At 36.5% G+C, this 15,680-nt stretch overlaps 8 protein-coding genes across 8 annotated transcripts; 5 read left to right on the plus strand and 3 right to left on the minus strand.

Annotated features, from left to right (window-relative positions):
* Positions 1-171: 171 nt before the first annotated feature.
* On the plus strand, positions 172-1,272 carry FDP41_003114 (uncharacterized protein; the record flags this gene model as incomplete). Its single annotated transcript, XM_044706383.1, has 1 exon — positions 172-1,272. The coding sequence occupies one exon, from the start codon at positions 172-174 to the stop codon at positions 1,270-1,272; it is 1,101 nt and encodes a 366-aa protein (XP_044562505.1).
* Positions 1,273-1,625: 353 nt separating this feature from the next.
* FDP41_003115 (uncharacterized protein) lies at positions 1,626-3,731 on the plus strand (the record flags this gene model as incomplete). The annotated part of the gene is made up of 3 exons (XM_044706384.1): positions 1,626-1,948; positions 2,000-2,439; positions 2,488-3,731. 3 exons carry the CDS (start codon positions 1,626-1,628, stop codon positions 3,729-3,731), a joined length of 2,007 nt encoding a protein of 668 aa, XP_044562506.1.
* A 94-nt stretch (positions 3,732-3,825) lies between these two features.
* FDP41_003116 (uncharacterized protein) lies at positions 3,826-4,808 on the minus strand (the record flags this gene model as incomplete). Its single annotated transcript, XM_044706385.1, has 2 exons — positions 3,826-4,524; positions 4,626-4,808. 2 exons carry the CDS (start codon positions 4,806-4,808, stop codon positions 3,826-3,828), a joined length of 882 nt encoding a protein of 293 aa, XP_044562507.1.
* Positions 4,809-5,066: 258 nt separating this feature from the next.
* On the plus strand, positions 5,067-8,293 carry FDP41_003117 (uncharacterized protein; the record flags this gene model as incomplete). The annotated part of the gene is made up of 2 exons (XM_044706386.1): positions 5,067-5,641; positions 5,689-8,293. 2 exons carry the CDS (start codon positions 5,067-5,069, stop codon positions 8,291-8,293), a joined length of 3,180 nt encoding a protein of 1,059 aa, XP_044562508.1.
* A 65-nt stretch (positions 8,294-8,358) lies between these two features.
* FDP41_003118 (uncharacterized protein) lies at positions 8,359-10,313 on the plus strand (the record flags this gene model as incomplete). Its single annotated transcript, XM_044706387.1, has 3 exons — positions 8,359-8,606; positions 8,671-9,318; positions 9,380-10,313. The coding sequence occupies 3 exons, from the start codon at positions 8,359-8,361 to the stop codon at positions 10,311-10,313; spliced, it is 1,830 nt and encodes a 609-aa protein (XP_044562509.1).
* Positions 10,314-10,328: 15 nt separating this feature from the next.
* Positions 10,329-11,543, minus strand: FDP41_003119 (uncharacterized protein; the record flags this gene model as incomplete). The annotated part of the gene is made up of 1 exon (XM_044706388.1): positions 10,329-11,543. One exon carries the CDS (start codon positions 11,541-11,543, stop codon positions 10,329-10,331), a length of 1,215 nt encoding a protein of 404 aa, XP_044562510.1.
* A 65-nt stretch (positions 11,544-11,608) lies between these two features.
* FDP41_003120 (uncharacterized protein) lies at positions 11,609-12,198 on the minus strand (the record flags this gene model as incomplete). Its single annotated transcript, XM_044706390.1, has 2 exons — positions 11,609-11,886; positions 11,952-12,198. 2 exons carry the CDS (start codon positions 12,196-12,198, stop codon positions 11,609-11,611), a joined length of 525 nt encoding a protein of 174 aa, XP_044562511.1.
* A 229-nt stretch (positions 12,199-12,427) lies between these two features.
* Positions 12,428-15,577, plus strand: FDP41_003121 (uncharacterized protein; the record flags this gene model as incomplete). Its single annotated transcript, XM_044706391.1, has 1 exon — positions 12,428-15,577. One exon carries the CDS (start codon positions 12,428-12,430, stop codon positions 15,575-15,577), a length of 3,150 nt encoding a protein of 1,049 aa, XP_044562512.1.
* Positions 15,578-15,680: the final 103 nt, after the last annotated feature.

Consider the following 15,680-nt stretch of genomic DNA (forward strand, 5'->3'; position numbering starts at 1 on the left):
GAGAAGATCCATATTGATCGTAGACCTCAATCGATGGTTTGAGAGCTGAAACGAAATAAGAATAGCGCTCAACTTTAGAAGGTCTCTGACATATGGCAGGGATACGAGAACTTTGAATGACGCCAAAACTAGCCGTTAAAATATTTTTCCAAAAAATAATCAAAAAAACAAATGATGAATGCTCTTCATTCCAAACAGCCACAACAACAAAACACAGAATTGAACAAGGAAAATCCAGGAAGAGTGCATCCAAACGTTGCTGCTTCCGGATTTGCGGTCCCACAATCACAACATGCTCTCAAAAAGAACAACTCCTCAGCAGCGATGCCTTCACAATCCGTTCCTCGACCACTCTCTGCATCCTCTCAACGTTCCAAACAACTCCCAACTCGTCCAACAACAACTACTACTACTACCACTACTTCTTCATCATCAGAAGATGATATTTGTTACCCTGATCAGCCCCGTAATGATTGGACGATTGATGATTTTGAAATTGGTAAGCCTCTTGGTAATGGAAAGTTCGGTCGTGTCTATTTGGCACGTGAGAAGAAATCCAAATATATTGTAGCTCTCAAATTGTTAGATAAGAAGCAATTAGAGAAGGAAAAGGTGGCTCACCAACTCCGAAGAGAAATTGAAATTCAATCTCATCTCAGACACAAGAACATTCTTCGATTATTTGGCTTCTTCCACGATAAGGACAGAGTCTATCTAATTCTCGAGTATGCTCCTGGTGGAGAAATGTATAACTACCTCCAAAAGTGTCGAAGATTTTCTGAAGAACAAACCTCCAAGTTTATGTACCAAATGGCACGTGCTCTTAAATATTGTGCTTCCAAGCATGTGATCCATCGTGATATTAAGCCAGAAAACTTACTTCTTGATGCCAATGGTGAAATCAAAATTGCTGATTTTGGTTGGGCTGTTCATGCTCCATCCAGTAGAAGAAGGACTTTGTGTGGAACATTGGACTATCTTCCTCCTGAGATGATTGAAAAGAAGGCTCATAATGCAACGGTAGACTTGTGGTGTATTGGTGTTCTTTGTTATGAATTCTTAACAGGCAATCCTCCTTTCTATGCCAACGATGATAAATCCACGATGAGGAACATTGTGGCCGTGCGATATACATTCCCAGACTATATTAGTGAAGAGGCAAAGGATTTGGTGAAGAAATTACTTGTCAAAGAGCCATCGGAGCGAATTACTTTGGATCAAGTGCTGCAACATCCCTTTATTACGAAATATTGTGGTTGCGAGCAAGCATAGAAAGATGAAATGTTCTTTCAATACAAATAATAATGCATCAACGCAGAGCTTATTGATTCTATCTCTCTCTTGCAGAATGTGTTGTTATTATTGACTCTCCCAATATCTCTTTCATTTGCCTTCTGACCTGAATTCAGATTTAAGAAAGACCAAAAAATACAAAAAATTGTAGATCGAGCTGATTGGCATTGGAATTACAATCACCATTGTCAAGCAAAGGCTCCATCTGGATCTATTGATTGTCATCATTCCAAATAATTCTATAGCCCATTTGAACGAAGAAATATTTATATCTCAAAGAAGAACAAACAACAGTTCCTCATTATCTACCCATTCTGATCGTAATTACCTTCATGCCACCGAGCAACCAATCTTTGTCGAGTAACGTGTCGGGCCCAACAACAGAAAGCAGCTCATCAACGTCGGTTGGTATTCCAATACCTCAAAGATCGGCCTCTCATGAGCAAGTTGTTTTCTCTCCTTCCTCAACTCCACCACCCATCTCTAAATTATCAATCACCTCATCATTAAGTTATCAAGCATCGTCAGTACCATCGCCCTCAGGAAGTATCGGTTACCTCTCAAGCTCATCACGGGAACCCTTCTCTCCGAATTATTGTGATTATCAAAAACTCGCAAAAATCGGAAAGGGATCGTTTGGTGAGGTTTTTAAAGCGTAGGTATTAATGACAAGGATTTCATGATTTTAAATTCATTAATTGAATAGGAGGAATAAGAGGACTGATGTCATAGTTGCAATCAAGTCGATAGATTTAGAAAAATCGGAAGATGACATTGAGGTCATTCAAAAAGAAATTCATGTTTTGCTACAATGCTCATCACCTCATGTAGTTTCTGTCTATGGAAGCATTGTTCAAGATACCAAATTATTAATTGTAATGGAATATTTAAGCGGTGGATCAGTATTGGATTTAATGAAAGCCAATGGTGGAAAGTTTGAAGAAAAATACATTGCAACGATAGTGAGGGAGATATTGTATGGTCTTGAGTATCTTCATGGAATTGGCCTTATCCATAGAGATATCAAAGCAGCCAATGTTTTAATAAGCGATGAAGGAGCGGTGAAGTTGGCTGACCTTGGAGTTGCTGGTCAGCTGTCAAGCACCGTCAACAAACGTCATTCTTTTGTTGGAACCCCATTTTGGAGTAGGTAGTTGTTTAAGCACATAATTATGTTTATTGATTTTTATTTAGTGGCTCCTGAGGTCATTAAACAAGCTGGATATACTGAAAAAGCAGATATTTGGTCACTAGGAATTACGGCTATTGAAATGGCTAAAGGATTCCCGCCTTATTATGGTGATGATCCAATGAAGTCTCTCTTTTTAATACCCAAGAACGAACCGCCAACATTAGAGGGCCAGTTTTCAAAACCATTCAAAGAGTTTGTGTCTCTTTGCTTGAAAAAAGATCCAACAGAACGGCTGTCCGCTAAAGAATTGCTCAAGCACAAATTTATTAAGACTGCAAAAAAAACCCGCATTCTTATTGATTTGATTGAAAAGAAACATCTATATGAAAGTACTAAAAAAGATGCAAATAGTTCATTCTCGACAAGTGGCTCAGATTCATATACATCATCTAATGAGGATGAGAGTGAAAGTAATAGTTATTGGGATTTCAAAAGTACAGTCAGACGAAAAAAGAAGAATTCTGTCAATACTTTAACAAATATTCAAATAGATTTCTCAAAAGACTGTCTTGACTCGTCAAGCATGACTGGTCTTGAGAAAACGAACGACTACATTAACGATGCAAGTGATGGGAGCCCAGTAGATCATAATGATGAGATTAGCAGCCCTTCAAGCAGCGACAACGAATATCGTACCCTAAAAATTATTTCTCCCAGAGAAACCAACCCTTTATCTCAAGTGGAGTTCATTCGAAAGTCTACAGAACCAACCCATGCTGCTCCACTTCCTTCATCGAATAGTGAGAACACTGAAGATGCCTCAAACACGGCTACACCAGAAAGTTTGACTCCCATGACCATTAACATAAAGGAGGACAGGTTGGAAAAAGACAAACAAGCCACAATGCAGCACAAAGAAAATACTCTCAATAAGAACATTTACATGAACATCATTGAGGCTAGCTTGTCGGGACATGTTGCCAGCACTACACAAGACTTGGACAAAAAACTCAAGCAAATCGAAGATTTAAAACAACTGTTCCGTGACACAGAAAGCACCATCCCTGGTTTTGCAAAAATGTTTGTGCAAGGCTGTGTGGAAAATCATTACAACCAAATGAACTGCTCAATCTCGCCTCTCATTATGAAGAAGGTCACTCAACCTAAAACAGTTTGTTTCAGCGATGAAGTCACCACAGACAACGCAGCAAGCAGTGTTCAAACGGCTTCTGTGCAATTCAAACTCGCAAATAATTTGTCCAGAAGATGGAGAGAGCAAGTAATAAAACAAAAATCTTTTCTGTAGTTTTGAAAATTTTAGCTTTTAACCAATTAGCAGCATTAATAAAAGTTATTTGGTATGTTTAATTCATAGTCTGGTGTTAAATTAATTTAAAATTTTAGTTATTCTTCTTTTCCTCATTGATAGAAAGGTCAGTAATGTGTGGAGATGTCTTCAAATTCATAAGGAAAACAATAGCAATAACAAGGAAGAACAAAAGGAATAATCCAACAAGAGTTCCTGCTGCAATTTCTCCATCAATCATCAAATTGTTGGTAGTACCGTTGGTGTATGGCGAGTATGGATTGTTAGTGCTTGAAGACAATGTTCTATAAACTTCATATTCGCTCTCTGAATTTTTGGTAGAGAGAATTTGACGAGCAAAAGGATTTGAAAGAGGAGTAGCTTGTTGAGCAGAGAAGAGACAAACAAAATCTCCATTTGTCAATTGGTTCAATGAAGAAGCAACGTTTTGAACAATAGAATCATATTCAGCCAACAAATCTCTAGCTTTTGCATCACTACGATGGACATCAGAGAACACAAAAAGATACTTTCCGCCTTTTCTCAAGTATTGATTTGGAGAAGATAAGAAATCCTTCAATGAGATGACTTTTTCGGAAGACATGTTGTTATTGTCAGTGATTGTATAAGTGAACTCAGATGGTAAAATTGATTTCAATTCATCCTCGTTTACATTTGGGAAAGAAGCGCTAGCGTCATTGGACATGGCTCTCTTCAAGAATGGGAAAGCATTGGCTTCATCAGGGTTCTTCATAAAGGCTCCGGAGTTTTCCAAAAATTCATCAGAACGTAACTAACGTATGGATGTTGTTGATGTTATTACGGTATTGTGTTCCGTAACAATTTGTTGGATAATTTCATTGTTGTTGGTGGGCGATGATGAACAATACTTACCTGATGATGCAAAAAAACGGCCACAGTTGATGATTCAGATAACACGCTTCTCAGTGATGAAAATTTAGATAAACCAAGTTGTTTCTTTCCACTCCACACTAATGCTGGAACAGTGGTTGCCTCTACAACAATAATGGCGATCACTGCCATCATGAGGACTGCGGTTACTATCGTTGTTTTCATTTTTTGTTTTTGTTTTTCAAAAAATTTTATTTAAAAAATTTATTGAAATGGATTTTTTCATCGTGACCCAAACTTGGAAGTAACATCCAAAAATTTTTCAAAGACAATGGTTTAATATCATTTGAAAATCCTATCATTGAAAGACCATAACATCTTTTGGTGAAATGATTTGAGTATACCTGAGCACAAACATCATCAACTGGAACAGCCTCTCGAAACATTCCTTCGTTCTGTGTTGGTTCGGGTTGAATAAAAAAAATGCGTTCAAGCCTTGACCAACAACAAGCACCATCACGATATAACCATCACCACAGGAATCTTTCGGATGAGTCTGATGAATCGGATGATGATGACTATATTAAACGGAGAAGACGAGAAAAGTTGAGCGATGAGGAGGAAAGCCCGATGGCTAAGAGTAATCACAGACCTTCACCAGTCAGATCGGGCCAACAACAACATCCTTCTTCGAAGAATCAATCTTCACCAATTCATTCTTCTTATGGTCCACAATATGGCAACAAATACAATCAATCATCTTTCGATAGCAGTAATTATCAGAAACGAAAACGAAGTGATTCCGAGGAAAAGCCTCCTTCTCCATCGAGTGCCGATTTTCAATCCTCCCTCAAAAAGAAAAAAATTGAAAGAGACGAATGGGACGATGAGATTGAATCATATTCTACTTATCGCGCAATCATTTTAATGTGCGAGGAAGATCGAACAGATGAAGCTATAGTATCTAAGCTGAAAGAGGTAGCAGGACTTATTTGCAATGATCTGCAGGATGACTATCAAACTCATATCCCTACGATATCCGATATTGTCATGCAATGGTATGTTATAATATACATTGACTCAAGTAGCATTAACACTTTAACAGTATTACCGATTTTCCTGTCAAAACCGCAATATACTGCACATTAGTAGCATTGGTGAACAAGAAAATACCAAAATTTGGAGAATGCATTATCCAATTGACGGTCGAGCATATTATTCAAAGCCATAACCACTATGACTGGATTCGTCTCAAGGCGCTTTTCAGATTTATTTTTGAATTGATGCGCCTAAAGCTTGTTTCTGAAAACGATGCATATTATGTATTCGATAAATTCGTAGACCTGGCGCTTAAATATTCCAATGACATAATGGGCATGAACTACATGTACACGATTTTAGGCTCGCTTCCTTGGGGAATTGAGATATTTAAGGAGAACAGCGTTTTCACATCGGAATTGACCACGAAGCTTACCAAATATTTTGATGTTTACAGTCAATTTGATTTTACTCTGTACAAAGTTTTCAAGGGCCAAAAAGATTGCCTCATGGTCATGTGGGAACAGTTCAAATTCTTCCTTTCTGATCAAACTGAAACTAAGGAAATCAAAAGTTTACTTAAGCCACATTTATTATTCCCAGAGAGCGATTTGGCAGATGCTAGAATGCACAAGATTGAATTCTCTTTTGACGAACATCTAATTGATGTTGGTTCTCATGAGAATGTTTCTAAAGGCTGCATTTTCAAAGGCAGGCTTGGATTGTATGAGGAAATGATGTCCAGCACTCTGCATCTACTTTCTCCTATTGATAGACTCGTGATAGAAGAATATATTACAGACTTGTTGTACTTTTTTAATGGATCTCATAGAGATTGCGTGAGTAGATTGTATGCTTGGGCTGGAGATCTTGCTACTGCTGCCTTCACTAATGAAAACAAAGATAACAAACCAAAAAGCTTGGAAGAAAAAGAATTGGCAATTTTAAATGACCTTGATCCAAGTGGAGAATATTTTCAACACATGGCAATTGATGTTATTCTAGGAGTAATGTGCTTGCTTCCATCACCTCCCGTTAAGATACATTTTTACAATGTGGTGGTTATTGGAATGTGCTTACAGAAATGTACAAAAGATAATTTCTCTAGAGAGATAGTTAAGAAGTACATTAACTATGTTTTTGAAAAGATAGATATGTTTGATGATGAATGTTGTATGCAACGATTTACATCACTCATGTCCTATTATTTGAGTCATTTCGACTGCAAGTGGGATTGGGAAAACTGGACATACATTCTTAATGATCCAAACTCAACTTCAAACAAGAAAAGAGAACAGTTTATTAGATTGGTGCTTCAGAGAACATTGCATGTGACATACATGAACAAAGTTAAGAGATCAATTAAAGGATCATCAAATCTAACAGAGGACAAGTTCGATGAAGACTTGAGATATAATGAAGATGAAGATCTTACTGGGGTACCATTTGCTAAGTTTTTACCAAACGCGCCTGATGCAAATTTCAGATTTTCCTCCAATTGTCCTCACTCTGATGACTCTTCGAAGATATTAGAAGCAATTCGCCAAAAAAAGGATACCAACGAAATGCTAGATTTACTTGGAACTTTACAATGTAAGGACGACAAAATATTGCTGTTAGACATGTTTTTAAGTTGTGCACTGTTCATCTCTAGCCAAAAGAATCTAACAGAATTTAGTGACCTTCTATCAAGATACAAAGAAGTAATCAAACAATTGATAGACCATGACACTGTCTATCAACGAGTGAACCTCATAAGATCATTATGGTTGTTCTGGTTCAAGTCTCCCCAAAGAATTATTCTTTTTATGAAGAAGTTACTTCTTCAACACGACATTGTGAATGCCCAAAGTGTTGCTAATTTCTTGTTTACTGACAAGTCATTGCTATTTTCTTTCGCCTACTCATGGGATATTATGAAGTCATGCATCGATGCTCAAATAGTTAGAGCCCTAAGAGCCTATGAGTATGGCAATGATTCTATTTGCACAAGTGACACGATACCAAAGCTTAAAAAAGATCCTAATGCCCCTGAAGAAGATTACCTTGACAAAGTTACAGGTTTAGAATCAACAACTTTTAAAATGTTGATAGGAGAAATTAGAGAAACAGTTTATATAATGACAAGATTGGTGATCAGCAAGCTTCTCAGCTTTGAGGATATGAACAGTTGGGAGTTCACATATGTTTCTGGAGTGCTGCGTGAAATTGCAAGATTTTATCAGTTCTATGTGTTAGATTTTACTGGTTATGTGAGCTCTGTTCTTTCCGAATATCCAGATTCTGCAGCCAAGGAATATATCAATAATTTATTTAACGGATCTAAGTTTTTCAAGCATGCAAGCACCTTTGTTCCAGGAGGATTTAAGGCAACAGTTCCACGCTATGAAAGAAGATTCACCCCAATTCCAACCCTCAAAAACTACACAATTCTTGACACAAGAAATTCAATTCATGATTTGCTCATCCAGGAAATTAGACGTGTGGAGCACGAACTACCTGTTTCGATCACTTCCGGTCATCCTTTGTGCTCTGTCGTGTTGACTGAGAATTTGGAAACAATGATGCCTGTCATTACTACTACTAGCAGCATCACAACCGACTCCAACAACACCACCAACATCACCAACAACAACCATTCAGACACAACATCCATGTCGACCACTGCCTAGTATGCATGCGTCACCAATAAAAAAAGTACCAAAAAATTTTTGGCGCCTTTTTCACATTTAAAAAAATGCATCACCAACGGACGTTCATTCCCGATTGCAGAATGACCTCTGCCAATATTACACAGCCAGGAAAATTAGCACAAGATATTGAAGAATGGTGCCGTAGAGAATTACGTTTCAATGATAAAGATATCCCACAACTTTTTAATATTCGGGAAGTCTGTAGAGGAAATATGATTCCGATATGGAAATTCCTGATTCGCTTTGTTTATCATCCTGCAAAGGTTGAAATTGTAAAAAAGAATTTGAAACTGTAAGTTGTGATCACAAAATTTCATCGTTCAAGGTTCATGAAATTTTGAATATCCCAACTTTAGGAGTGGAGTGAAGGTTCAGCAAGCGCTTGAAGAAGAACGAAAAAAGAAGGAACAATTAATACGAGAAATTGAAAATGTAAAGTCCAGAATTAATGAAATTAAATCCAACAAACTGCCAAGCATGGAAGATGAAATTGAGACTCTCCGAAGAAAAATCAAAGAATTGCAAAACTCTCTCGATAAAAAGAGAAAAGAACGACAGAAAGAATCTCAAGAGAATTATTTAATGAAAGCCTTCGATGAACAATGTAAACATAACATTTCAATTATTAATGAATATAACTCAAGGTTGAACGAGAATTGTACAAATATGAGAAATGTGAAAAGTGTAAATATGACTCAACTTCGAAAAGTAATGGAAGAACGATTGAACAAGTCATTTAATTTATTCAAGAAAAATCCTACTATGGGCCTTCAAGAAATTGATCTGTCTAACCTCCAACTAGATGTTGAATATCTTCACAATATTCCTCAATTTTTAGATTTCATGTCTGACATTAACAAGGAAAATATTATCAATGTACACCACTTGGCTGAAAAAGTCATCATGATGAATCAAAGGACTGGAAAAGAAAGATTAATGGAGGTTGAAAGATTACTGGAAATGGAACGAAGAAAGCACATTACTAGATTTACTGAAACAGAGTCGTAAGTTTTGTGTTCATTCAATAATTTTACATTTGGAATACATGGAACTTAATATTTTCAGATTATCCAAATCTACTGAAGAGATACGAAGGTCATACGAAAAGCAAAACGAAAGTCTTTCAGAAATGACAAGAAGTATTGTTGGGGACAAGTCTGTATACATTGATGAATTACGGAGAAAGGAAATTGAACTTTGTCAATTCAGGGTTGTTCGAATCATTTTAGAGGAATACATTGCTTCTCTAACGCAGGAGAGAGAAGAAAAAAAGCAAATTCGTCAGCATTTGATCCAAAAACAACAAGACATTCACAAATTGATAGAATTCAGAAAAGCTAAATATGAAAAAATTCAACAACTTTCCCATGAGTGTGACAGAATGGTAAGGAATTACACGAAACAACAGGAATATATTCAGAGATTGATTTCAGAGAAGATACCTCGTCTCTCAGGGCCCTTTACTTCCATTATGGAAATACTGGGAAGCATCATTGAGAATGAATGTAATTTGGTGTCTAAAATACCCATTGATTATCTGATACATACGGAGTGTGGAGAAAAAAGAGTTTTGCGAAAAGATCTCTCCATATTTGTGCAAGACCATCTAGGCACTCCTCTAAAAGAGCTTACAAAGAGTTTGAACTTTTGTGACTTCAAGGCTATTGAATACCTACTTCCTCATGTCATGAACACGAAGAAAGAATTAACCGCATTAGAGAATGAAAAAGCAAACATGACTGAGCTTGTTTCTCACATGCAATCGTTCGAAGAACAACTTGGGGAGGATGTCACGCAACAAATTATTCAAGACAACAATGAACTGGAACAAACTCAAAAAGAGCACTGGCTTCCACTCATCAAAAGAACAAGACAAGAGTGTGAACATTTCAAGAGTGAGGTTGAGAATGTACATACTTTATCTGAAGTGTGGCTGAACAATCCAGTTGTTAAGGAAATTGATTGGAAAGAAATAATTTCCATGAACAGTAAAAAATAGGAAATGATAATCGAATTACTGTGTTTTCTTTTTTCCAAATATCGCGTAGACCTTTAAGAAGAGCACAAATACAATAACCAGTGGGAGTGAGAACACTGAGATGATACTCTTGATGGCACTTCCTGTATTGTCCTCATTTGTGGATGTATCCAACTGATCTAAGAAATCTGCTATGGAATCGGAGGGCTGAGTTTTTTGAGTTTTAGGAAGTGGAGGAAGGGGTGGTCTTTGAGATGGACTTGGAGTTTTCTTGGTCTGTGCCTGTACTTGATTTGTCGATAACAAAGGTGGTGGAGGAAGAGACTCTGTGGTTGGAGTCACAGCAACAGACTCTCTCTTAAGCTTATCCAAAACAACTTTTGCGAGTTCTGGGTTGTCTCTTGGAGAAATAATTCCAGATGACAACTCATCCTCTTGAATGGAACGAAGATCCTCTTCAAATTCTTCAAAGAATTTCTGTTCTTCCTGATACTCTTTTTCAATTTCCTTTTGTTGATGTCTGAAGAAGAGAGCTTTCTCATGTAATTGAGTAAGAGAGCATAAAATTAATTTCTTGTTTTTCTGCAAGAACACATCTTCAAAGTTAAATAATAAATCTACAGGAAAACCATCAATCTTTCTCAAACCAGCCAAAAACAGTGCCATGTTGTTTTTTGCATTGCACAAATAGTTGCTGTTGTAGGTTTTGTCATTCGTTAGAGTAAATAATTGTTGATCAAATTTGACGACTTTTTCCATGTTGATATAATTTGGAAAGTAGAAATGAAGCAAATTACAAAGGATGTATCCATTCTCTAGATTATAGTAAAAGTTTCTAGAGCTTTCTTTTTTAGTGGTAACATCGGATGAAGATGATGATACCTCCTTATATCCCGTTTCTTTTCTTGCGAATTGAATATTCAAAGTCCTTTCAATCCATGTTTGCAATTGCGTTTCAACTTCATAGAATTTATCTTCCTTGATATCACGCAACGGACTTAAATTCATAATAAAAGTTTGCGAGATGGAATCCATTCTCTTATGAATTGGTGTTGCTGGAGAATTGAAATTCGTGAATTTCTTTGGACGTTGGGGTGTATCGGATGACGATGAAGAAACTGAGATTGCATTGGTCGTTAATGGTTGTTGTTGTTGTTGTTGTTTTGATGCAACATAGGTACTGATATTTTCTGCCACCACATAATCCAGCTCTTCATCATCAAGGGCAAGCGTTGGCTGCGAAGAAGACATTTTTTAGTGATTTTTAAAATGAACAAATCAACGTTGATGATCTTTTTATGATGATAGCGTTTCAATTAATTTTTCTTTTCTTGTAATTCTTTCATTCTCTTCTCAGGTTGAAACAAGATGCTCTCTGCCTCTTCGGGATGTGTATAAAAGTATTTGTTTTGCCAGCAAATGAATGGCAACCAGAACAATAAGCCTAACGCGAGACCAAGAAAACCATTTTGATAATCACCAGTCGAAAGAGTCTCGTTCAATTCTCTTGCAACGTTTAAAGTCATGATCGTATGAGAGAATTGAGGAATTAAACTGAAATCGAGTCTCCATGGAAACACAATCAATCCCAATCCTGATGATTTGGACATGATTTGGGCATTCAAATCGGTTTGATCAATATGCAAATACTCAACTCACCTCCATAATACATCATTCCAGGAAGAGCAGCATGAATGCCAATTCTTGAGGCTTGCAAATTCAATATATTCATCACCAAAGGAGAGTTCATGGCCAAACCACACAAAAACGTCAGGTTAGCCACCGCACAAGCATTGAAAAACACCCACTGATGGACTTTACATTTGAGAGGACCCAAAAAGAAGCTTGTGCTTTGAACGGTGGTGAGTCCGAGCAAGGTACGAAGAGTTGTGGTGATCCAAGTCATCTTTTTTGGTGGTTTTTATTGCATGGTGAAATTTTGAATCTGTTTTTAAATGTCAAGAGAGAGTCTCTCTCTTGGGTCCTTTTTGATTGGAAATAGTTCGAGCATTTACGAGAACCTTAGAGAGAAGTGAGAAAGTCCTTGTGCATCACTTTTCAGAAAATTCTTTTCTCAAAATGAAAAAAAGTTTGGACCTCATGAGGTTTTCAGACAATCGATTTAAATTTAAAAAATGCAAGAATTAATGCCTCTGAGTGAAGCGTTTGGTGTTTTAATGAACACCAAGTACAGGGAAATTACGAAAATTGAATCGGAACAACATGCTCTCTATGCTGCCTATTCATCATGGAAGTATTTTGTAAAATCGAAATTAATTCCGAAGGAACGATATGATACAGTGTTGCAAGATGAACAATTTGGAATATTATTTGTCTTGCTGGATAATCTGACCGATCATCGATCGTCAAATACATTGAAATATAACCACAGCATTCAATTATTGAGTGATTGTTTTATCAATGAAGAACATGTGAATGACTTTATGTTTGGAACCTTTATTCATATTCTGAAAAGAACAATAGATAAGGAACAACCTGAAACTTCTATTCAGATTCAGCAATACAAGTACTCTATTTGTACATTTTTCATTGAAATTATTTTAGGAGATGAATTTAACAAAAACAAGCAGCAAGAGCAAACTCAATTATTAATACAGATGAATGACAGAGTTTTCGACAAATTTGAACCCGAACAACTAGTCCAGATATTAGATTGTCTGTGGATGATTTGCCGTTTCGAGAGTGTGGTTATGGACTCGAGGAGATGTGCCACAAAGTTGACCTCAAAAGCTGCAGACCTTATTTCCGTTATCGCATACTGCTTATCGATACGAAACCATGAGTTAATTGTTGACATGTCAGACTTATTTATGAAAACGTCCATAGAACTCTTACATTGGTTTGAACCTCACAGAGATTTATATTCTCAATTTTTGCGATACTTTATTTCAAAACAAAAGGAAATCCAGAAAGTTGTCATCCATTTACGCGCATTGGAGAGGAGTGAGAGGGAGAAAGACAAAATGCATGCTAAGGAAGGAAGAGCATTTGCTGTCAAGTCACTATGCTCCTTATTTTCTTGCTATTCGATTTATTTGGTTGAAGAAAGGGATTATTTCGAAATGTTTGTAAAGTACCTCACAAACTTTGAAAAAAAGAATCCCAAGCAAGATGTGACATTTGATTTTATTCTTGCAATAATTTTGGAAATTGAAAACTCTAAAGAAGAGGCCCAAATGTCGTATAATTTGGCATGCCTCATTGCTATTATTGGAAAGTTTAGAAAGAAGGATCAAAAGAAATATTTTACCACACAAATCAAAAGTGCCAACCAAAATACCACACTTTATGAAGCCTTAACACAACTAACAAATAACAAGCTGCTGAGAGTGGAATCAGACGAGCTTGGCATAATGTCGGTCCATCTGTACAAAGAATTGGTTGCTTACTCGGGAGCAATCCAACAACGAGGTAGTTTCTTGGAGCTACTGGAAGATATGTTAGAGAGTGAGGACACTGTGTCAAAGGCAATAATATTATTTGTGTCAGAAGTAGTACGAAATGAGAAGTCACAAGTTTACACTATTTTCAAATATATTGAATCAGAAAATGAGAAAACAAAAAAGAACGGATTAAGAATATTGGCCGAAATTTTCAATACAAGAGACGAACAAACTATTGATGAAGAATTGGTACAAGTGGTCACATCGTATTTGATCAAACGGTTAGCAGAGGAGGACCTGTCCATACGATCATGTGCTGCTACTGTATTTTCTCATTTAAACACCAAAGTTGTTTTGAAACAACTACTTCCCTTATATTTATCAAAAAACGAGAAGGAACGATCTGCCGCTCATGAAGCACTTATCAAAATCATGGATAGCAATACAGAAAATCCCAATTGCTTTATGGACGTCATTGATTGCATCAAAGATATAACCATTGAAAATAACAAGGATATTGAAAGTAATAGGAAACAACTTGCAGAGAGAGTGATGACATTTTTACCAAAATATTTAACACAACTCTCCCCTTCAGCAACCAAGCTGCTCGTTATGAGCACTATTAAGAAATTTTTTGAATTTAACACCGATCCTATTTTAGTATTCATGTTGAATAAGATACTGAACTTTACTCTCACAGTAGAACACAAAACCAATACCACTACTGAGGATGAATATCTGTTAAACTCAAAGAAAGAATTACTTTTTGCAATCATTGAACTAGTACTCGAAAAGCTAATGCAAGAGCGGAAGATGACACAAGACGAAAATTTAACAATATTTGAAGAACTAGCTCCTTTATTGGTTCTGAAAACACTTCCAGTCTCTATTTTCTTTTTTATGCATCCATGTGAGGACTATGACAATCTATTTACGAATTTGCTGAAAATTTTGATTTCCAATCTCAAAGATCATACAGCAGTAGAGGAATTACGGAGAGTTTCAGCTGAAGTGGCTTCAAAATTGCCTCCTCGTCAAACGTTCCAAATATTTGTTGATCATTTTGCCAAATTGATTGGTCACGAAATTCACACCAATACAAACCTAAAGAAGGCGAAAGCGTTTATTTTCTGCATCTGTCAATCTATTGCTCTCTATGAAGAAGATCCATATATATTATCCTATCTCACACAAGATACCAATTTAATTCCTACATTGAAACGAGTCCTATTACAACGTACAGACAATGAGGAGTTCATCAAAATTCAACAAGGATGCATGGACTGTTTAAGCATGATCATCAAATACATGTTGCACTATCCACAACATTCCAAGTTCATTTCAGAAACCATTTTAGAAATGCATAATGATGAGGCGACCAGTTCCATCACTTCAACCACAGAAAATATCTCCATACTAAGAATATCACTAAGCAACATTGTGACCAAAACGTCAAAGATTTTACCTCTTAAACATCAACTCTCATTTGCGACAATTACCATTCCATATTTAGTGAATATCTTACTTCACACACGCAGGGAATCCACTCATGTGGAACTGTCAGTGCCATTATTTGCTTCCTCACTTCAAGCATTACTTAATATTATTTATCAAATCAAGTCAGCTGTACACCCCTTCTCTAAAATGATTCTAGAATCAATTTCCAAGTGTCTCTCTGATACAGATGGTATCATTCGATTATTTGCCCTCAAAGCATTAAGTGCCATTTTGTATGCACGTGAAGATGTTCTTACAGATTATCAAACCATATTCGAATTTGAAATTTTGAAGAAAGTGAAAGGAATGGCCTCTATTGAGAGTAATAGTGAAGTGAAAAAGTTGGCTACTGAGTTGTGTAAAATCATGGGAATCCATCAGTAATTAGTTCTACTGATTCCTTTAATGTTTTCCCACAACAAATTCCCGCCGAAGAGTGTACAAATTTTAAAGAAATTCTTTAAAAAAATTCAAGATCTCATCATCA

Source organism: Naegleria fowleri (assembly GCF_008403515.1).
Source record: "Naegleria fowleri strain ATCC 30894 chromosome Unknown tig33, whole genome shotgun sequence".
Lineage (NCBI taxonomy): Eukaryota > Heterolobosea > Eutetramitea > Acrasida > Naegleriidae > Naegleria > Naegleria fowleri.